Consider the following 24,373-nt stretch of genomic DNA (forward strand, 5'->3'; position numbering starts at 1 on the left):
TATATTTGAAGCTCCTGACATTAATAAAATGATTGCTTACACTTTCAAGTTGCAATTCTGGTCAGTTTACGTATTATTTTTCTCAATGGTAAGAATCATGAACTAATAAAGAAAACAATGTTTTTCTTTCTCAAATGCAATGTAATAACTTTGAAATTAAAATATCTCCTGAATATCTTAACATATTTCATCAACTCATGGCATCTTTTTTTGTGACAGAATAAGTTTGTTTTTGTTGGCAAAAAGAGAAACCAACATAGTATTGAGTTTTCATGACTTGCAAAGTTTTCGGATACTAAGAAAGTTTTGAGCTTGTGTTAATTGTCTAGTAAGTACAGTCCTGGAGATTCCCTAATTATTTTTAAGAATGTGGAGGGAAGAGGAATTAGGAAACCTTATATTCGGAAACTAAAACTTATACTTTTTTCATTATTATTCATTATTCAGAAGAAATAATGGAACAAAATTATAGCAGAACAATATCCAATCAGAGTTTGAAGAAGTGAAAACAAAATACAGAATAATAATCAAGAGTCTCCAGAATATATCTACAATGGAGAAAAGGTGGTGAACACTAGTTATCATTCAAACGTGATTTCCATGTCTCAGTGCCTATACACGCTTGATGATAATTAAGGCAAAGAAAATTCAGATTTCAAATATTTAAGTATATATTCCCAAAAGAGGTAGATGAGTCTTAAATATATGGGAGAATTTTGATGGAAAATGTTAAATAGCAGTTTATAAATTTTAAAAAGTCATTGCAGCATATAAATTAACTAAATTTTAAACTCCTACTTTATTCTTCAATTCTTGCTTGGGAGTAAGCATACCATAATCTCTGATTTTTAATAAAACAAAGTGACAATATCTGTGATAATTAGCTAAGTGATTTGGAATTGTGATACAATCTTTGTTAAAATAAGCCTAATTTTAGTTAATACCATGTTTTAGATTTTTGTAATTTTTGTAATACTTTTCTAATTTGAGAACCATGTATGCAATTCCTATATTAGAATATTATTATAAGATATTTCTTAAAGTTTACTACTATATTACCTACATTTCAGTAGAGTTCAATTGCTAAAATAGGTAATTAGAATCTATGGTTTTCTCAAATTTGAGTTATTTTTGTGTGTAATGAGAACACTTTTTATGACATTTCTTAATTCCATAATTGAAAATTCCTGTTACACTGTAGAGGAAATATGAATCTTTATTTCTACATGGATCAAAATATTTTAAAGACTAAGGGAACAACATTGGAGTGGAATACCTATTGGTAAAAGCATTTAGAAATCTTTCTTAGTTAAATTTCAAAGTTAAATCATTCTGAACAAAAACTGCAAAAAATGGAGTGAAAACATGAGTGGGTGGAGGATCTGCTGACTTTTAAATAAACTAGGAGAGCCCATGTGATGGATTTTTATAAGCAAAGCTGAACACTTTCCTAGAATCTCTGTTAAAAGGAGAATGGCAGGGTTTTTTTTTTTAAAACATGGCCATGCCAATTCTTTGCTACTAAATCACTGACTTAAAGCATCTGTTTTCCAAGCTGCTTTTGTGCCAGAGAGCTGAAACTGCACTGTTCTTGGTGACAGAACTCAGCACTAGACAAATATGCTGAGACTGATTCATTGGAACAAAGCGCTCCCATAGGTTGAAGCCATAAGCATCTGTTTCCTATTGCCAAGATACAAAATGTGCAAGATTCATGAATTGTAGAATAGTATGAAATAGAAAGTGGAGATCATTGATGAGAAGAAATATTGTAAATTCAGGACATGAATAGACTTTATGATTCAGAGAAGTTTGCTACATAAAATATGCCCTCTATATTTTCAAAAATTTTGATATTTTCAATAGTACGAATGATAATGCAAAAGGGGAATGTAGTTCTAGATAAACTAAAGAAAATCTCCCTTGATCCTTCAATGTATTTATTTTCATATAGCTGAGATTCTGAGCTATCCCTGGCTCAGTTGATTCAGTTTTAAAGTAGGCAACTTTGCTTTTGTTACCTCTTGATTTTGTTACCCCTGTTTTAAGGGAAAGTTAAAAACAAGTAGGCAATTTCAGAAGAAAATAATCTCATTAACGGATTTAATTTGATTTGCACTCTCACCACACATTATCAGAACTATCACTAACACTGTGAGTCACTATGATTTCATCTAGGACAGAAAATGTTTTCTGGTATAGGTGCCGTATTTTAATGATACAATCTAAATAGTGAATGGTAAAGGCATGTAAGAGACTAAAAGAACTGATCGTTAAATCGCCTGTCAGTGATGTGTTAACTCTTCATCAAATATTGTGTTTTTAATCACCCCCTTGAGATGTTTTGTAACCCATCCCTGAATTATAATGTTTTTGCTTATCAGTGGATAAAGGTAGAAGAAGAAGAAAATGAATGGAGAATGTGCTGGAATTAAATACCAAATTATGCTTTCTTTTTTCATAGGCATGCATATCATTCGGTTTCAACTCCCCCTGTTTACCCTCCTAAAAATGTTGCTGACCTGAAACCCCATGTGGCAACTTCATCTCTCCAGAGTTCTGATGCTGTCATCATCCATCCTGGAGCCATGCTTGCTATGCTGGACCTCCTGGCCTCTGTTGGGTCAGTGACACAGCCAGAAGTAAGATTGGATACATTAATTTTTTTCCTATTTTTACTGAGTGAATGGATGTGAGTTGACTGCATGAGCAAGGAAATGGGACAAAGAAAGTAAAGGATCTGAAGCCATACCACAGCACATACCAAGGCAGATAAAGGGGGAAAATGGATGTTTTTGAATTTAGTTAATTTTTCTTGGCTAATGGTAGATATTTATGTTTTCAAATACATTTTAATTTTTTATAAATGTGACCAAATGTTTACTTATGTGGCCAAAATTATTACTAAAATAATTCCTGTTCTCCTTGCAATTAATTCCTGTGCAGCAGTGGAAATTGTTACTAAATGGTACAGAAAGAAAAATGCCTGAAGATACCACTTTGAAACTGTCTGTTCTGAATAGTAGCACTCAAGAGTTGAGAAAAACGGGAGTTTGGGTGACAAATTTTGTTAAATTGTTTCATGGCCTCTGGCTGTGTCACTGACCCCAAGTGTCACAAGTGTGAATAGTTCTTTAAACTAGACCTTTACCTGCCATGAACAAGACCTTACTGTGTCTATAAACATATAATATTGTTATATATCAGCCTTGAAAGAAAATGAGGCCATCTGAAAATGCTTCTACAAATCTAGAACAGAAAATTTTCCCCCATCCTATTCTGTAATTCCTCTTTCATGTGAATCCAGTCACTTAATTTATGTGAATGTACTTGGAAGCATGTAGAGACCTCGTGTTGAAACGTGTGCTTGTGTAGAGAAAACTATCATCTGTCTTACTAAGAGCGTGCTGGTGACTTTGATTTCTTTGTTAACTTTAGCATGCTTTGGATCTTCAACTTGCCGTGGCAAATATTTTACAATCCCTGGTGCACACAGAGAGGAACCAGCAAGTCATGTGTGAAGCTGGTCTTCATGCACGGCTGCTGCAGCGGTGCAGCGCCGCACTGGCTGATGAGGACCACTCGCTGCACCCACCCCTGCAGCGAATGTTTGAACGACTGGCCTCTCAGGCCCTGGAGCCCATGGTGCTGAGGTCAGTGATCCCTTTTTCACATTTGAATAGGCCACAATTGGTAATGACCATTCCTGGAATCTTCATTTTCAAGAATTCTTACTTTAATAGACATATGTTCAAGAACCTGTGGGCAAAACCATAACACAATAAACATGGGCAAAATGCTCAATATATAACTCTCAGAAACAGATAAATGCAGTTATTAGTAAATAGAAGGTGTTTCTATCAGTTATTCTACTGGAATCTAGCTAACTCACTTTTTTCCCCAAAAAATCGTATTTGTATGACTTGCATCTAGTTTATTTGAAGATATTTGCACATAATAACTCTTTTAAGAAATACTTTTTAGGGCCTCCCTGGTGGTGCAGCGGTTGAGCGCTGGGTTGCGGAGCTGCCCACAGCCTCTGCAGCTCTGGTTCGATCCCCGGCTGCCTGGTGAGGGTCCCACATGGCGCGCAGACCTCTCCTGCCGCCCACTGCTCCCCTCAGCAGTGTATTTCGTCTGTCTCCCTGTTCTGTTCCCTGCTCTGGCTCTGGTGAATTCTCTCACCCTCCAGCGCTTCTGACTGTATCCATTGCTTGTATAAATAAATATATAAATCTTAAAAAAAAAAAAGAAAGAAAGAAAGAAAGACTTTTTATACATTCAGAGGCCTTGTAAAGATAGATCAGAGACATATTGTCTGCCCTTCACCCAGTTTCCTCCAGTGCTTACTACTTTTGTAAATAGTAGAATATAACATCAAAACCAAGGAATTGGCATTGTTACTATGTTCCCTTGTATACTTTAGTTCCTATTATTTATCAAATATGCAGATTTATAGAACCACCACAACAGGAAGATCTCCCTGTTCTTTTATCACTACACTTACTTCCTAACCCCCGCCATACCTAGCTTCTGGAAACACACCAATCTGTTCTCCATCTCCATAATTTTGACATTTCAAAAAACTTATATCAGCAAAGTCATAAAATATGTGCCGAATTTTAAGGTTGGCTTTTTTCACTTAGTACATTTGAGATGCATCCATATTGTTATGTGTGTTGATAGTATGTTCTTTTTATTGCTGTATAGTATTCAAAAAAATAAATACCTTAAAGCCCTTTTTAAAATTTATCTTTATTGAAGTACCCTGTTTATGATTCCTCCCCCCCGACCCCCGCCTTAATCCACAGTCAGATTTCTAGGATTTGTTGTTTAAATTGCCCTTTTTAATACAAAGGAAATAGTTCTTGGTGTTTTAGGGATGAAACAGCATTTAAGAAAATATTTTCCCTCTAATTATGTACCCAAATCATCTTATCTCTCCTTACAAAACTTACTATGTCTCTTCCCATTTTCAGAATATAAGCTGTTCTCTTGATAATTTCTTTCTGCTGTTAAAGTACTCTTTTTCATAAAGCTTTTAAGAACTTTCATTAAAATGGTTGAACTATATAATTTATTTTAATTCACTCCAAACTAATGGTGGGTTAACAAAAGCCCGTGCAGTGAATATTTGTTAAATAAAGTAGTAGCAAGCATTGTGCTAGGCCTTGGTAATACTAAGATGAATAAAATGAACCTTACTCACTTCATCTATCATTTATGGATATACTCAGAGAAAATAAGAAGAGATTGTCCCCTGATCCTTTTTTGATAAAATAGAGAGAATTAGTGAAATTGTCTCATATAAAATTTTAGTATTTTACTAAATAACTTAAACGCTAACTAAATAACTAATAACTAAATAACTTAAACGCTCTTGTTAAATAAACAGAGTAACAGTGAAATCAGCCATTTGGACATGCTCAGTCTCCACAATGCAGGAGCACAATGGCACAGGTACCTCGCTGCTGCTAAGCCACAGGTTATGAACTAGTTGAATATGTCCTCTACATGAAAAGCTACCATAGATAACTGATTTTAAACTTTTATTTCTGTTTTAGGGAGTAGAGAAGTATTCTGTTCTTTTTTTTTTTTTTCTTTTTACATGATGCCATTAAAGATTGGATAGGAATGGACTTATTTTAGTTTAAATCCTCAACAAGTCATTATTTCTGTGTGTCACATGCCAGAGTATATTCCTCATATTTATTTTCTGTTCCTTCAGAATGTTTTGTATTTTCCTCAGTGTTGGGTGATTAAAGGTGAAAAGTCAATGTTGCATATTATTTTACAATAACTTTGTATTTTAACCCCTCCGTTAATGTTTATTAAATTCCATTTTAATGTGTTTCATAAATCATGAAATCTAATGGAATCATTCAAGGAATAATTCTACTTTACTTCTTCTTTAGGGAGTTTTTGCGTTTGGCAAGTCCGTTAAATTGTGGTGCCTGGGACAAAAAACTATTAAAACAATATAGGGTCCACAAACCAAGTTCACTGAGTTATGAGCCAGAAATGAGAAGTAAGTTGACCTTGGAAGTTTCCTCTTTTGGTTTGTTTTATGAATGAAAATCATGTGGGGATGACCATTATTTCACAAAGTTTGACAATAAAAGAAAGGTATGTGAAGGAATCATTATTACTGAAATGGAGAAACACGCGGTCTGGAGGTTTGACTAAAGAGGGCATCTGGTAGTGGAGAGGGTGTCAGTGATGTAAGCAAGGTCCAGAAGAGATGAAAATTACAGGCACAATAACTTTTGGCATAGAGGTGGGAATACGTCTTTCTCGTTGGATCCATAATTTCTTCGCCTTTCTGAAGTTGATTGGATTACTGACAGGCCAAGGGCTTGCAGGAAAGGTGCTGCAGGAAGACATGAAAGACAAGAAATTAAAACACTGTAAAAATAGTTGAAAATATGGGCCAAGAATATAGGTCAGATAGGGAAAAAAGTGAAACAAGCGGCTACTGGGAAAATGGGAGGGAAGCAGATCATTGGAGTGGAGAATAATGGCTGGGCCGAAAAGCTAATGGTAATGAGAGAAAAGAAGTGAGAGAACTGAAGGAATGGGGTGGAATTATGGCAGCTAAACTTGGGAAATGGAACAGCTAAGAAAATAACAGTGCCCAAATTGTGACTGCAGTCAAGTAGAGGTGAAGCTCACTGGGGGAAAGGCAACCTTAGAATTTGAAGTGAAGTGTTAGATGGATTATTCTAATGAAGTTACCACAAGGGCAGGGATCCATATAGAAAAGACTGCACATGAAAAGACATGTTTTTTAAATCAACAGAGGAACTATTAGGAAAAGCAGTTTCACAGAGAAGTGTTTTATGAGATGGCTCATTAGGAGCCTCCAAGAAGGAGAATTTTTGTTCTTCTCATAGACCGATGATGAGAGAGGGAGGGGCAGAATGCAGCTACTCCCTACAGCCTGGCATGGACTGGGAAGCTGCAACAGATTCTGTCACTCAGGAGTGGTGAGATGAGAATGTTTTCAGCAGAGAGCATCCTCAGTAGAGAGCTTAGTTGCACTGGTTTTCCTCTCAATGCTAATTCTGTAGTTTTATTGTTTTTTTTAATTATTATTTCAGTTTGTATCATTGTTAGCCATAGTAATGAGGCTTTTGTTTTGATGGGTTGAAGTGACCCATTACTTGTGAAGCTGACTAGAATAATACTTAGAACATTAGGATGGCCTCTCCGAAATGACCTGGTAATTATCCAGCTACATCCCAAGATTTGTTCAGGCAAGAATCAGAGCGCTTAACCAACCTGACAGTATTTTAGTCTTAATTTTTTATCCTGCAAATTAGTAAGTGATTAGTGAATACTGTGTTTTGGAAACTAAGATCTTTTGAGTTACCAAATAGTTTTATTGGAAAATAGAAAGTATTATTAGTTTTATTGTCAGTTAATTTACATACTCTAAACATTGCATGCATATATATATGAAAAAATAAATATATGTATCTATAATAGTCATTTTTTACACAGTTCCTTAGAATTGAGTTGTAATTTTTTTTTGCAAAGAGCAGAAACAAAAAGTACTTCCTTTCTCTAAGAAAATAGTGAAATATTTTTATGATTTCCTGAAAGCTTTTTGTTAACACATTTAAGAGGGAATCAGTTTACATTTATGTAGTTTATCTTGAGAGGAGATAATTTCTCCATTCAATTTGGAATGTATTCCTAAAATATAGTAGATTAAAATTTTGTCATTTTGTTCTTAAAATTGTTAACATTACATGCATATAGGAATGTTTAAGCTTTTTTTTTTTTTTTGTTGGGGACCCTCGCCTGTGGCTGGGGATTGAACTGGTGCTACGGAGGCTGCGGGCAGCCTCGCAACCCTGCTCTCAACTGCTGTGCCACCAGGGGAAGCCCTGAATTTAAGCAATTTTTTTAATCATATTTAATAGTTGTAAGGGAGAATTAAAAATGGTGAAAAATGCTTTTTGTCTCTGATTTTTTTCATGAGAAAAGTGACCCATTTCCATTATAATGCTTCTATTTTGCATTCTTCTGAAAGAGAAATAATTTCATAAAATAAAAGTACAGCTTTTTTTATAAATACCATAACTATAATTTGTAAATAAGTTACTTTGTATGGTGGCCTAGATAGCGATTTCTGGTAACCTTTTATTTGTACTCTGTAGTTTCCAATAATTCTGCAATATCTGTATTATTTTAGTAATAAATAAAATAGAGAACAGGCCATTTCAGTTTAAAAATGAACATAAATTACATTGAAACCAGTAATATTTTTGCTGATTAAAAATAAAATTACTATATATTGACACTGAAGGGTAGTGTTTAAAAATGAATCAACTTTTTAAAGTCATTATTTTAGAAACTTACATTATACTTTTCCCAAGAGATTTTCTTTAACTTGCAGATAGTATGATCACATCCATGGAAGGTCTGGGATCTGATAATGTTTTCAGCTTACATGAAGATAACCATTACCGGATAAGCAAAAGCCTGGTCAAATCTGCAGAAGGAAGTACTGTACCCCTGACCAGGGTGAAGTGTCTGGTCTCCATGACAACCCCACATGACATCAGACTTCATGGGTCATCAGTTACTCCAGCTTTTGTTGAATTTGACACATCTCTTGAAGGGTTTGGGTAAGGAATTTAAATGATCATCGGGCCTTATTATGTTATATCTCAAACTTAACCGTGGCCAGTTGATCTTTGGTTTTAAATCTACCTGATTAAAACATAATATTTTATAAAATATACTATATACAAATATGAGTTCTTTGAGCATATTGTGTTAAAACTTTGATTTAGTTATTTTTAATTATACCAAATTGGTATGCTACAGGAGACAGCAGTCTTAAGGCCCACAGTTCAGACCTGTTTTTGTAAACCTAATTTTTGTAAATAATGTTGTATTGGAATATAGTCACATACATTTATGTGTATATTGTTTTTGGATGCTTTCATGTGAGAATGGCAAAGTTAAGTAGTGATAGAGACATGATAGAGACATTTTCTGCAGAAAATGTTTGCCTGCTGCTGACTTAGTAAATGAAAATTTCTAGATAGTTATATAAATTAAAAACTAGGTTAAAAGCTCTTTGAGTTTTATCATCTTCTACTTCAAATTACCTAGCATAGTATCTTATACATTACAGATATTCAGAGACTATTACATTAAGTGAATAAATAATCTTTAGAGGCAGAAAAAAAGCTGTAGTAGCAAAAGCAACAGTAAAGAACCTATAGAAAATCTGGAAGAGTTTATGAAATCCACTAGCCTCAACATGCTCACAAATGCTAATAGAATACATCTGTGTCTGTACTAGGAATTGATACATTGATCTAACAAATTTTATATTAAGGTTGTCATGCATTATTATCAAACAATGGTTTAAAATACATTTGGGAAGAGTCAAAACCAGTCAGAATAATCAAAACTAATAGGAAAGAATTAATTTATTGGGAAGAGGAATAAGGAAATATTTTGGTGGTGATGAAATAGCCCATATCTTGAATGGGCTATATTTTTGTGCATTTTACCATATACAAATTATATTTCAGTGTTTTTTTTTTTAAATTTTGAATTAAAAATGATACTGTTGGAGATCTGTAAATTAGAGCTCTCAATAGGGTCACATAATTAACAGGAGGGAAGGACTTGGTTAGCCAAATTTATTCTGTGATCTCTTCTCTCTAATTACCCTTAAATGTGACAACAATTTATTTCACTGTAGTAAGTGCAGAGTGATAAGGGGAAAAAAACAGTTGATCTCATATGTACATTATATTTTCTTTATTAGCTGCCTGTTCCTGCCCAGTTTGGCCCCTCATAACGCTCCTACAAACAACACTGTCACAACAGGTCTTAATGATGGGGCTGTGGTCAGCGGTATTGGTTCTGGTAAATACTGCTTTGTTTGTTTATGAGGTTATATTTTTTCAGTAGATTTGCTATTTTATGCAGAGTTTATATGCTTTTTTTTTTTGCTTTTTAATGTAAATATGTATTGAAACAAACTTTTTCTTTGTTTTTTAATTTAGGTGAAAGGTTTTTTCCACCTCCGTCTGGCTTAAGCTACTCTAGCTGGTTTTGTATTGAGCATTTTAGTTCTCCTCCACATAACCACCCCGTCAGACTTCTTACTATTGTACGCCGAGCAAATTCTTCAGAGCAGCATTACGTGTGCCTTGCCATAGTTCTGTCAGCAAAAGACCGATCTTTGATTGTTTCCACTAAAGAGGAACTGCTCCAAAACTATGGTCAGTGTCTCGTGATTCTGAAAGTATTAAAACTTCATTTTTAACATTTATTTTTTAAGATCTGGCTGGTAACTCTTAAATTATAATGTCATAGATATTTATAGAGGCTATGTAAAATCTTGAAAAATGTTTAGCAGCAAATTTTAAACTCTTTCAAAAGAAACTTATGAAACAGTGGGGAGTCTTCCTAAAATCTCATCTCTAATGCCAAGAAAGCACAGCTTTTGCTAGAAAAACAGGTTGCTTATGTGATATATTTTAGTAAGGATTTTCATTGGCTGTGAATTCTGCTTAACTAATGAATATTCATTTAGCACCTGCCTACCATATGTGCCACTCTGTGCTAGACACAATAACATTGTAATTGCTTTATCCATCATTTACCTGCAAGATATAATAATATATTGTTTCATAATCCTAATTCCCTAATTCCATCTAAGATCCCATAACATTCTATGGTTATGCAGCAGAACTTCAAGTTCAAAGTATTCATGATGCTCTTCCCAAGTGATTTAAGAAACATAAAATATAAATTGCAGTTTACTGAATTTCCTTTGCTCTAAATATAAGCATTTGTATATAAATTACTGTTTTTATCATCTATAATTTTATTCTTTTAACTAAATGAAATAATGTCATATTGTTTCACACGTGGTTATTACTCAGGTATTAGTTGAATATGAATCTTAATCCTTCATAGATTGTAAAGCTTCTTGTCTCAATATACTTCATCATGCCTCATTCTTCAGAAAACTGGTTTAGGACATTTTACCTCTTGAGGCATTTGATCTTGCTGATGTTTTCCTCCTAATTAAAACCATCTCCAGTGTTGCAATTTAGCATACCCACTCTCTTATGTCACCGTTTTCTGGCCTCCCTTTCTCAATTTCCTTCACTAACTGCCTTTCCTTGATCTCCTTAAAATTGGTAGCCTCTAAGATTTCATCTTTAGCTTTGTACTTAACCTGCTGCTCATGGAAAAAAGATACTCATTTTCTCTTACCTTTATGTGTTTTTGTTCCAGGGACTCTGAAATCAAAGAAAAAAATTGTGTCCCAAACTCTGTGCTCATATTTTCAGCTGTGTATTAGATATCTTTATATGAGTTGACTTTCTGTAAAAAAACTCAACTCATGTTTCTCTTTTATAAAACCTGGCATCTCCTTTTATTTTCCTGTTTTGTAAGTGGCCTCCCCCCACAGTCTATTTAGCGCAATTCGAAGCCTCCAGTCAACCTTGAAAATTCTTCCCCTTCCACTCCCTCACTGTATTGTGTCCTTAACATTGCATTTTTCTTTCCTCCTTGTGCCCATTGTGTTAGATCCTTGGTGAACATTCTTTATCACTTACCTTGACTTAAGAGATTTTAATCTTTGTTTAGTTTTGCTTATCCTAACTCTAAGCTCCCAAACACAGTCTTGTCCAGTTTGTAATCTAGACATCCTACCACATAAAATGGTTCCCAGCACATACTGACACATCGATATTGTTGAAAATGAATGAATGAGAAAAAAGAAAAATAAAGGAAAAGAAATATGGATGACTTAAAGGGAAACAATGAGAAAAGTGATAATTAAGAATTTGGAAGGAGAATAGACTTTAATAGAAAAATCAAAGAGTTGATCTAAGGATATTTCAATAAAATAGAAAAATGTTTTCTAACCTGATGTCATTTTCACTAAATGTAATTTGTAAGGCTGTCATTTATATATCAATAGAAATTATAATAACATGTAGAATATTACTACTGCTAAGAGCCATCCTCTCAATAGCTGGATCCCATCAAGATGCCTAGGGAATTAAGGGATGTAGGTTGCTACCAAGCTATCCTAACACAGCACTGAATGCTGGTGATCAGCCTTTAGTTTAAGTTTGAGTGAGAAAATGAAACTCTTAGAAAAGTTTCATGAGTAACATCTTTTGTCCTGTGGACTTTCAGTCTATTAGCCAGGGAAGGGAGATGGAAAAATTCCTGGCCCATCCATACCTTTATCTTTTCTTTCACATTCCTTCATTCATACTAGACCTTCAAAACTGTTTGACCAAGCTTTTTGCCTTGTTTATTCAATGTTGTGTTAGCTCACCTTATAAGATTCTGTCTTATAAAATAGGCAGTAAAGACTACTATAAGTAGTCTTAACTCATCAAATATATATACTTAATTGTCATTTTAAAAAGAATTTTGGCTTCTTAGTATATCCAGATATTTTAATATTCTAAAAGTAGACATTAGTATTTTATTTGTAGTTCTTTTCTTCATATAATTTATTTATTTTTTTAATAAATTTTATTTTTATATTCCCCATACAATTGCAACCACCCCATTTTGACCCCAATCCCTCCCCTCCCGCCCCCCACGCCCCAAAAAGTGTCTCTGGCTCATAGTTGTTTGTTGATTTTGATTTTCACTTTCTTATAGTTATTCATTTTCCTGATCCCTTATTTAAGTTTTCTAGATTCCTGCTATGAGTGAGACCATCCGGTATTTTTCTTTTTCTTTCTGGCTTATTTCGCTGAGCATGATCCCTTCCAGCGCCATCCATGTTGCCGCAAATTGCATGTGTTTATCTTTTTTGAATGCTGAGTAATATTCCATGGTGTATATGTACCACATCTTCTTGAGCCAGTCATCTATTTTTGGGCATTTGGGCTGTTTCCAAAGCTTAGCTATTGTAAACAGTGCTGCTATAAACATAGGGGTGCAGGTGTTCTTTGGAATTGATGTTTCCGTGTCCTTTGGGTAAATAGCTAGGAGTGGAATTGCTGGATCATATGGAAGCTCTATGTTTAGTAGGTCCAGAAATCTCCACACAGCTCTCCATAGTGGTTGGACCAGTTTGCATTCCCACCAATAGTGCAGAAGAGTTCCTTTTTCTCCACACCCTCTCCAACACTTGTTGTTGCTAGTTTTTTTAATATGTGCCATTCTCACTGGTGTAAGATGGTATCTCATGGTAGTTTTGATTTGCATTTCCCTGATTACAAGTGATGTTGAACATTTTTTCATATGCCTGGTGGCCATTTGCATTTCCTCTTCAGAGAATCTTCATATAATTTAAATGTTTAACTTTTAGTAGATGTTCTTGTAGGTGGCCATACTAAGAAATGGTAGGTTGGCTTTCAGTTACAGATTAACTCTTTTTTTTTTTTTTTTTTGACCTTTTTTTTTGGTGGGCATGGGAGGAATGAGTTTTTAGCATCTCACTTTTTGCTTCTGTTCTTCCCCTTCTTAAATACAAGAAAAGGTTTGTTTTTTGAAATTTTTTTAATGCAGTTATCTTCGTTTACATCATGGTTTATATTTTGGAAGTAAAGGATTCCCCACTTCTGGTGATATTTCCATAGCTCTCCCACCATCAAATCATACATAGTTCCTCCCTGGTGGTGCAAGGGGTTAAGTCTCAGCACTCTGATTCTGTCAGCAGCCACTGCAGCACGAATTCAATCCCTGGCCAGGGAGCTACCCACATGGCACAGCAGACCTCTCCTGTCTCTCCCACTGCTCCCCTTAGCAGTGTATTTCAGTCAACCTGCCTGTTTTGCTCCCCACTCTGTCTCTGGTGAATCCTCTCACTCCCCCACCCCCTCATCTCTGACCTTTTGTACAGCTCTTACATGAATAAATAAATAAAATAAATCTTTTTTTAAAAAATCACTCATAGCCACCACCATAGTCCATTGTGCTCTCCCCCTACTTTGTGCTCACCCCTTTTTTTTTCCCTCCCCATCTAAATGCTTCAGTTCTGTAGTGAGCTTTCAAAGATTAGTTTTTCAGTTTGGCTTTATCTGTCCACATATAAAAGACATCATGATATTTGTCTTTCTCCTTCTGACTTAATTTATTAGCATAATCCTTTCCAGCTCCATTGATATTGCTGCAAATTGCATGAGTTTACATCTTTGTTCTGAGTAGTATATACCACATCTTGATACATGTATCATGCACACTTAGTTTGTTTCCTTTGTTTGTCTATTTTATTTTTTTTTAAAGTTTTTTTTTTTTTTAATAGAGGCATGTTTATTTATTTATTTGTTTGTTTGTTTGTTTTGTTTATACATGCACTGGGTACAGTCAGAAGCGCGGGAGGGTGAGAGAATTCACCAGAGCCAGAGCGGGGAGCAGAGCAGGCAGAAGGACCGAAGTACACTGCTGAGGGGAGCAGCGGGCGGCAGGAGAGGTCTGCGCGCCCTGTGGGACCCTCCTCCGGTGGCCAGGGAGCAGCCGGGGATCGAACCGGCGCTGCAGAGGCCGCGGGCAGCTTCGCAACCCAGCGCTCAACCGCTGCGCCACCGGGGAGGCCCACTGTTTGTCTATTTTAAATAGTGCTGTAGTGAACATGGGAGTGCAAGTTTCCATGCAAATTAGTGTTTTTGCATTCTTCAGATAGATGCTTAGAAGTGAAATTGCTGGATCATATGGCAGATCCATTTTGAATCTTTTGAGAAACCTCCATAATGTTTTCCATAGGTGTGGACCTGTCCACGTTCCCACCAACAGTATAAAATGGTTTCTTTTTCTCTATTTCCTTGCCAGCATTCACTGTTTTGGGGTTTTTTGGACATTCTCACAAGTGTGAAGAAGTATTTCATTGTGATTTTCGTTTAGATATCCCTGAGGATAAGTGATGTTGAACATTTTTTTTTCATGTGCTTGTTGGCCATCTGTATCCCCTTTTTGGAAAAGTGCCTATTTACTTCCTCTGCTCATTTTTGTAATTGGTTATTTGTTTTCTTTTTATTGAGTTCTATGAGTACTTTGTATACCTTTGGTACCAACTCCTTGTCATATACATGAGGAGCAAAAATTTTTCTCCCATTCAGTAAGATGTCTTTTTATCCTGGTTGCAATTTCTTTCACTGTGTAGAAGCTTTTTAGTTTGCTGAATCCTGATTGCTTATGTTTTCTTTTGTTTTCCTTTTTGTTGGAGATGTATCCACAAAGTCAACACTGAAGCTTATGTCATGAAGTGTTTTGGCTGTGTCATCTGTGTATTTTATGGTTTCAGGTCTTACAATTATTAATTGACTTACATTAAGATTAAATTAATATTAACCCATTATATCTTAGCATGCTCTGGCAACATACGAGGGAACAGAGAAAAGACAGATCAGAAAGTGATAGCAGAATGTTAGCAAATCACCAGTCATCTGGTAAAGCAGCAGCAAATACCTTTTCACTCCTTTCCTCCTTACTACCAGCTGCAGTCAGGCAAAGGTCAGAGCAACACAGGCACATTAAAAACAGATTAGTTGCTCCTTACATCATTGAAGAGACCCTATAGGAAGAATAAAAATTTTAATTTCCTTCCTTCTTTTCTAACCAATGCTGTAATCAAATGCATCTCAAAATAGAATTTTGAAACACCTTTTATAACAAACGTTGATGGGTAATCAAGTAGTTTATTGTTGTTTATTGTAACTTACCTATATTTATTTAGTTATTATAAATGTATTTGATTTGTAGTTGTTTGTTTCCTTAACAGCAGAAAACCAAAATATATCCCAGATACATTACTACAGATAGTTTTTTAAAACTTTATTAGATGACTAGAATATATTCATTTACATCACACTATATTGTTTTAACACAAAGTCAGATCTAGATATAAATAATTGTCAGAATGAGGATAATGTTGGAAAAAATTGTTTTTATTCTCCTTATTTTAGTTGATGATTTCAGTGAAGAATCCTCCTTTTATGAGATTCTCCCCTGCTGTGCTCGTTTTCGATGTGGAGAACTCATAGTTGAAGGACAGTGGCATCACCTGGTTCTGGTGATGAGTAAAGGCATGCTGAAGAACAGCACTGCAGCCCTGTATATTGATGGACAGCTTGTCAGCACTGTGAAGGTAAGCACACTTGTGCACGTAACTCTCAGCCTATTTTCCTAGTTAGTTGAAAGAGAGAGAGAGACTGTGTGTGTGTGTGTGTGTGTGTGTGTATGTTTGCAATGATATTGTGTATGTTTGCAATGATATTGTCTTATTTTACATTGACCTTCAGTGGCCATTTGAACAGTATGCTTGAATTGTGTGACTGGCTGATTTTTACCATGTTATTAGAAAATAATCGAAAGGAGGGGCCATAGGGGTTACCTAGAGAAATTAGTGAATATGTCAAGTCATGAGCCAGGTTGCTAAGTATGCTTTTGCAATGGAGAAACCAGTTGACAGATGCCTAAGTAAGCCAGAGACACCCTGTTTTGTCACTATATTGTTAGTATTTTATGCAGCCCACTGAACTTTATTCCTTTCAAACTGGAGTTATTTTTGTTTTCAGATCCATCCCTGGTAGTAGACATTACTAGATAATAATAGGTATTCCATTATGGTTTTTTGAATGAATGAGTATACAAATATTACTCTAGATAGCTATACTATAGTGTTTAAAAGAGAGAGCAGTATGTTGAAGTAACCAGTAGAAAATCAAAAGTTTCATTTTCTGAATCAAGATGAATACTACTGGTTACTTTCCCACAGAACTCAGGCAGCGAGTCTGTAAACTTCTTTAACTGCTAAAAGATAGTGTCCAATTTTTTAGCATGATATCACTTGAAAGATGTAACAGAGGAAAAATTTATTCTTTTGTGTGATTGAAAAGTTTAAAAATCACCAAAATTGACAGCTCCTTCAAACAAAATTTCCTTCTTTAATGATAATATTTTATGGAGACCTTGTGTTTCAGTATGATAAATCTTAAAATGCACATGAAGAGTAATCCTTTATTGTCTTTGTCTGTATGCTTACATTAGATATGAGCTTGCAGATTCTCTAGTAGGTTGCTCCTTCATTATTCTTAGCATTCTTGAAAATAAAAATGTTCTAAGCTTCTAGAATTGACAGGTAGGAGAATTACTATTTACATATTTACATCATGATCACTATGCCTGTGAGAAGTCACGGTCCTTTGAAGTCAGTTTTAGGTTGGTCTTTTCAGTCACTTATAAACATCACTAGGAACTCTTTTTTAATATAAAAAATAACAGATGTGATCTAAAAATGGGGACAGGGCCTTCCTAGTGGTGCAAGGGGTTAAGTCTCAGCACAATGAAGCTATCCTCAGCAAGTGCAGCACGTGTTCAATCCCCAGCCAGGGAGGTGACCCACATGGCGCAGCAGATCCCTCCTGTCTCACCCACTGCTCCCCTCACCAGTGTCTTTCAGTAGATCTGCCTGTTCTGTTCTCTACTCCGTCTCTGCTGAATCATCTCCCCACCTCCCCACCTCTGGTCTATACCCCAGGTCTTGGATTCATAAATACATTCAATCTCTAAAAAAATAAAATAAAAACTGGGACAATGATATAACAAAACAATTGGTGGAAATGTCCCTCATTCCATTAAGTGGTAAGAGCTACCTGTATCACAAGAAGCAACTTAATTTCCTTATTGCATATACTCACATTGAAGGTAGTTTAGCTAATTTCAAGAGTTGAATTCCATAGTAGAAAGCTATTCTTAGTTCAGCTAAAAGATTTTACAGAAGTATTGTTAAGTTGATGTGCTAATCACTGAGACAATAACAGTAACATTTGCTTGTTGTCATTTTTAGCATTAGCTAGTACTAGAGAATTGGATAATAAATTCTAGCTTCCACATCAGTTTCCAGAATCTTGACCTTCCCTCATGTTTCTCAACCCAAATTATTTTGGAAGTTTTGTGTGCCCTTGCAATAATGAAAACATATTCCAAAAGTGGTTATTTTCCTGGTGAAAGTGGCTTTGGTTTTCCTTCCCTCACACATGGTCTCATCTTCTCTGTAGCTTCACTATGTTCACAGCACCCCAGGGGGCTCCGGTTCTGCAAACCCTCCGGTGGTCAGCACAGTGTATGCATATGTTGGCACTCCACCTGCTCAGCGCCAAATGGCTTCACTGGTTTGGCGCCTGGGACCCACACATTTTCTGGAAGAAGTCTTGCCTCCTTCAAGTGTGACTACCATTTATGAACTAGGACCAAATTATGTTGGAAGCTTTCAGGCTGTGTGTATGCCATGTGAGTAACTTACTCTTTGTCCTTAACATAGTATAAAACAACTCTTGCAATTTCAATTCATGACTCAAATGCTTATTTGTACATAAGGTTAGACACTATACTTATGTTGCAAAAGAACTCTACTTTTCCGCATATTATTGATTACTCACTCCTATTTGAAATGCTGTCCTCCACTGATAATACTATATTTTCCTGATTTTTGTGTTCATGCTTGGTCACCAATTTTCCTGTTTCCCTTATTGATTCCCAGAGGTAGGTATATACTGTCTAAGAATCTAACTCATTCTTCTTGTTTCTGTAATTTCTCCTATTGTGTGAAACAAGTTAAAGTGTATCTACTCTGGTTAAAGGGAAGGAGGATGGGTCTGATACAGGGCAGCAAGGGGGCACTGTAACTGGCCACGGACACTGCCCAAATAGTTTACTGGCCACTGTCTGAGTTCTTTACCTGTGCACACAATTGCAAGACTACTCAGGCTTAGAGAACAACAAAGGGATTTATTTAACAAACCAAGGAAAAACAAAGAGTTACTAAGGCCAATAATGGCCATTACCTTACCAAAGTCATGTTTAGTGTTTTCCAATTCTGCACAAAGGCAGTTAAAATGGCATCTTTTCGGCACTGAGGGCACAAAGCTCCTCTCCCGAACAATAGGCCGCATGTCCAAGATGGCGTCTTCCTGCCACTGTGGACACTCAGCAGCCAGACTATAGGCCAGCTTCCACCTCACGAAGACAACAGAAGATACAACAGGAGATGCTCCATGAGCTGCTGAATTGCCCCAGCACAGCACCAGACAAGCAGCACTCAAAACAGCAGCTACAGCTGTCGAATGACCTTGCAAATGGCCACACTCACATATCTCAGTAAAACTCCTGGCTCTGGGTCTTCTTCGCCTTTTCTGCCAGGCCACAACAGCAGCAAAACCAGAAAACAGTTTCAGTCACTTGGCTTCTTGTAAACCTCCAAACTCTTCCTCCCTGGGGCTGGCTGCTGGAAGGCTCCACCTTCAGAGGCCCACAACAGCCTTCTGGAAGATTGGCACAGTGTGACCCAAATCCATTGACCCCTCATGCTGAATCCCGAAATACTGAATGACAAAGACTGAATGAATCCGCCTTTTTACATGGTCCCTTATATTACTTATCAGTCGCCTCACCCCGAAGTGCAATACTTTTTAGCATTTTTTTTTTTTCTGGGGCTATCTATCCTCACCAGCAATCCGCCCAGGGGACACTACCTGTAACAGTCTTTTGGCTTCAGCCACCAGTTACAGGTGCAGTAAACACACACATAATCTCTAAGTTAAAACAATTAACATTTTTCGTCATCTGTTTACTCCTTGTTACCCATACTTCCAAAAAGAATTTAGAATCAGTAATTGATACTGAGCTGTACAATTTCCTTTATAATACTCTTTCCAAATGATGTCTCCCTTGTTCCTTGTTCTAATTCTACCAAAATGCTCAGAAGACTTAAGACAAATATATTTATATGGTAATATTATGACTAAGTAATTCGCGTTCCTCTCATTTCTTTATTTACATACCCGCTAATTAATACCCAACACTTATTGAGTTCTTAATATGTGCTAAATAAATTAATACACATAAAATACATTTTTGTTCTGAGCTCGTCACGTCATTAATTTATCTCCTCAAAACACTGTGAGTTAGGTGCTATCATAATCATACCCATTTTATGGATAAGGAAACGGAGGTACAGAGAAGAATAGATTACATCGCTTTTTAGTGATAAAGCAGAAATACGAATAGAAACCCTCTAGCTCTCAAAATTGTGTTCTTAACTACTCTCTGTGTTGTCTAGAAGACTATAGAGAGGTCTGTAGTAGGGATTTTCTTGGGAAAACCTAGTGCATGAGTATACTCATTTTCATTCCCTCTTTCCTTTGAATATAGAGGAAAGTTTGGTGGTGTGTTTTATTATTTTCTTTCTCTTCTTTTACATTATGTTCTGTGTTAAACACACTTTAAAATTTGAATGGAAAGATTTTTCACTGGATGATTTCCCCTACTGTCAAGAAATAAACAAGGAGGGCCTCCCCGGTGGCGCAGTGGTTGAGTGCTGGGTTGCGAAGCTGCCCACAGCCTCTGCAGCACCTGTTCGAGTTCGATCCCTGGCTGCTCCCCTGCCACCGGAGGAGGGTCCCACATGGCGCGCAGACCTCTCCTGCCGCTCGCTGCTCCCCTCAGCAGTGTGCTTCGGTCCTTCTGCCTGCTCTGCTCCCCGCTCTGGCTCTGGTGAATTCTCTCACCCTCCCGCACTTCTGACTGTACCCAGTGCTTGTATAAATAAATAAATCTTAAAAAAATAAAAGAAAGAAAGAAACAAGGAGTTGAAAAGCAAATAATACAGCTTGTAAATTTAGCTTCCTTTTTCCACTTTAAAAGATTTTCACGTCTTCCCATTTAAAAATATTTAAAATGACAGGAAGAATTAACAGTTTGTATGGGTTAAGAGAAATACTGGTGACTTTAAAAAGGATTATTCTTCTTTTGAAGGTAAAGATGCAAAATCTGAAGGTGTGGTCCCATCTCCCGTGTCATTAGTACCAGAGGAGAAGGTGTCGTTTGGCCTCTATGCACTATCTGTGTCTTCCCTAACAGTGGCCCGAATCCGAAAAGTATACAACAAGTTAGACAGCAAAGCCATTGCTAAGCAGGTAAGCTAAATGATTTCCGGTAAGCTGTGGTTGATTCTCACTGAGGAGATGTTTCCCAAGTCTTGGTGTGATTGATACCCAACTATAAGAAGTTTCTTTTAAAAAAGTTCCCTTCATGCTTTGTTTATACTTGCTTTATTTGGGTTGAAAATAAGCCAGAACAGGATGTTTAGATTAATTTGGAAAAGTGAGAATTTCCTTCTATTTCAAATACATGGTTTATATAAATTTTTATGTTGGCAATCAAGAAATTAAGCTTCAGAAAACTGCAGAGAACTATTGCCATTATTAAGGCAACTGCTTAAAAACCTTTTCCTCTATCACCTACTATGTGGCAGACACCATTTTGTATGGGACCCCGCAGTGGATAGAGAGAAAATTCCTTTATGGGTCTTATATTCTAGTAGAAGACACAGATAATACCATAGAAATAACCTAATCATAGTATATTTTAGAAGGTAAGGAGAGTTATGTGAAAAAATAAGAGAAGGGAAAAGAAATAGTTTTAAATAGGATGGCCTGACTGAGAAGGTTAAATTTGAGCAGATTTAAAAATGAGGCAGTAACCCAGACTACAGAGAGTGGGATGTGCAAGTGGGAAGGGGAGGTTGCATTCTGTTGGGTTGTTGGGAAAACCATGACATATTTTTCTTCTGTTTTCTATGCAAAAATGCATCATGACTTTTTGACAGCCCAATAGTAAATACATGCCTGCCAGAGAGGTTTGGTGTAGAGAACACCTGGGTAGGAGAGGAGTTAGAGGGTCATGGGGACCAGTGAGTTTAGGATACAAGAATTGACTTTCATTGAGTGCAGCAGGAAGTGTTAGAGAGGTCCAGATATATAAATAAAATGTGACTTACTTTTGAATTAGAGTCACTAAACCTTCTGTTGACAGTAGATTGAAAGGAGACAAAGGTAGAAGCAGGGAGACCAGGAGATTTTGAGGTCAGTGATTTAATAACTTGTATAAGAGATGGTGGTCAGGCTAGGAGTGATAGTAGTGACTGTGATGAGAAGTGATCAGATTGGAGGTGTATTTTGAAGATTAAGGTAAATTTTTAATGATAGATTGGGTCTAAAACATGAGAGAAAGGAATCAAAGGAGTCACCTTTTCTGATACAGAGAAAAACTACTTGGAGAGTCATTACTATTTGGGTTGTGGGGTAGGGGAGGAGCTGGAAGGATATTGAGAATTATGTTTTGGAAAGGTTTGAGTAACATGTTGGACTTGTCAGTGGACATTATCAGTATCTTTGAATGTACAAATCTGGAATTCTCAAGAGAGATTTGAATGTCATTTATGTTCATGGATGGTGTTTCAAGCTCTAAGACCTGTTTGATTCACCAGAATGTAGATATCGATAGAGAAGAGAAAAGGTTTACACACTGAGACCCAGGGTATTCCTGTTACAGAGGTGGGAGATGAAGAACCAACAGAGAATGCAGAGGAGTAACTGCCAGCAAGAAGGGGAAAAAAACTAGGAAAGTCTGGGATAGTAGAAATCAACTATTCACTCTGTCAGATGTCGGAATGGCCAGTAAAAATGAGTGGGTTCAGCAGGGTAGGAGTCATCAGTGAACTTGACAAGCCTTTTTTGGCTAATATCTGAAGGCAAAGCCCAAGTAGAAGGAAATCAAGAGATGGGAAGGGAAGGATTTAGGAACAGTAAGTACTGACAAACTCTTTCACAGAGGTCTGTGAATATACATACTTTCTTCTAAAGCACATAAATTGTATATAAATTTAGATAGACACAAGAAATTACAGTTTTAGAATTTTATTTGCTTTGAAAACACATTGTGCATGTGTGTCTATGTATGCAAATTTTAACATTCCTTTTATGTAGGCATGTTTTATCTATAAACTCTGGGGTGATTTATGTGATACATACATGGGAATGGAGTAAAGCTAATACTCTGTTCATTGATCAGAAATACTATGAATAATGAGAAACTTATAAACACAACACATTTTCATTCAGAAAAAACCTTGAAAATGTTTCCCGAGATCCCCCTCACCATCTTTATCTCAGATTATATTTCACTTACTTTCTTCGAGTTTCCTCACTTCTGGAAGTATTTATACATTTTGAAAAGTGCTCATGTTTTAATTCTGCTAAGGGGAGAGAGAAGAAGATATGCTACCAATTAATTTTTCCCCTTTCTTTTGCAATCCCAGTGTTCAGACCATTCTTCTGTGGTTACATTTTTCTCTTTCCTATTCTTCAGTTAGGCATTTCTTCCCATGAGAATGCCACTCCAGTGAAGCTGATCCACAATTCAGCAGGGCACCTGAACGGGCCTGCACGGACCATTGGGGCCGCTCTGATTGGATACTTGGGTGAGTCAAATTGTACTTGTTTCAGACTTCTTTACCTGCCATGAAATCTTTGTGCACTTTCCTCACTCCAGGGGAGGCGTTTAAGTTCATCCTTTATCATGCTGACCTGTATAAGTATTTAGAGATTAATGCAAGAATCCCAAACCAACTTTTAAAAATCATAACCTTTTATGAAATCCTCTTAATTTTTTCCCTCTTTCATCAGCAGTGGTAAATTACTTCTATGTAATTTCAAGACAAATTTCACACTACATTTAGGGAGCTAGAAATACCAACAATTATGTGGTTTGGTACAGCAGTGGAGGCCATCACGAGTGCTGGTGTTATTTGGAAATGAGGTAGAAATAAGAGCTTTGGAGTATAAACACCTAAGTCCTATTTTAATAAGTTAGAGTTGGCAAATGTACTGCTGAGCCTTGTGTCTGCTTAAAATGACTTGGTGTGTTTTGGTTAGATAGGATCTTGTACATAAACCCATGAGGCCATCCAAAATTCAGAACCAGTTGTAATTAATATATTTTAAAATGGAAGTAAGTGCATAATATTATTTCCTTTGTAGATTAACAAAAAGCTAGTGTCTTGCCAGTCAGAATCCTACATTTTTATCAGTCCTTGTCAATTTTTATTGCCCCAGTACACTGCACATATCTTGACTTTGTTTTGTGTTTTTGGTAATAGTGCATTAATAAGGACCCTTTTTGCTAAAGCATGTGGTAGTTTTCCTTTGTTCGTTTCAACAAATATTTACAGAGTACTTGCACTATGTCCTGTGCACCAGTATGACAGCACTAGGAGTCATGTAATGGTTAGTAGTGTATTTTCCTTGACTTAACTACTGGGACTACCCCATCCTCGCCAGCATGCCTCCTCCAAACCCATCCCTCAAGCATTTTTTGCTCTCCCACGTTTATTCCCCAGTCATTCCAGTAAGGCATCCTCACTCACCTCAGAAATACATTTCCAAGACCTTTGTACTTTTATGTCTTTGTATTGCCCAAAGCTACATGTAGAAATATTTGTGCTGGTTCTAAACCCACCTTTTCTCTGCTCCTTGACTCCCAGCTCTTTTCTGAGAGTATATGCACATTAGCAGGT

General features: G+C 36.4%; 1 protein-coding gene across 2 annotated transcripts in view; it reads left to right on the top strand.

Annotated features, from left to right (window-relative positions):
* The window catches only part of WDFY3 (WD repeat and FYVE domain containing 3), a gene marked incomplete at its 3' end in the record, with an annotated part of 191,890 nt that overhangs the window by 62,420 nt on the left and 105,097 nt on the right, over positions 1 to 24,373 (top strand). For both annotated transcript variants that reach the window (XM_084233369.1, XM_084233370.1), the window contains exons 13-22: positions 2,465 to 2,642; positions 3,439 to 3,653; positions 5,916 to 6,028; positions 8,405 to 8,636; positions 9,797 to 9,897; positions 10,038 to 10,256; positions 15,924 to 16,105; positions 18,018 to 18,249; positions 20,773 to 20,933; positions 23,167 to 23,278. In XM_084233369.1, coding sequence (XP_084089495.1) covers positions 2,465 to 2,642; positions 3,439 to 3,653; positions 5,916 to 6,028; positions 8,405 to 8,636; positions 9,797 to 9,897; positions 10,038 to 10,256; positions 15,924 to 16,105; positions 18,018 to 18,249; positions 20,773 to 20,933; positions 23,167 to 23,278 — 1,745 coding nt within the window. The remainder of the gene's footprint in view (positions 1 to 2,464; positions 2,643 to 3,438; positions 3,654 to 5,915; positions 6,029 to 8,404; positions 8,637 to 9,796; positions 9,898 to 10,037; positions 10,257 to 15,923; positions 16,106 to 18,017; positions 18,250 to 20,772; positions 20,934 to 23,166; positions 23,279 to 24,373) is intronic.

Source organism: Talpa europaea, assembly GCF_964194135.1.
Source record: "Talpa europaea genome assembly, chromosome: 5".
NCBI classification, from domain to species: Eukaryota; Metazoa; Chordata; class Mammalia; order Eulipotyphla; family Talpidae; genus Talpa; species Talpa europaea.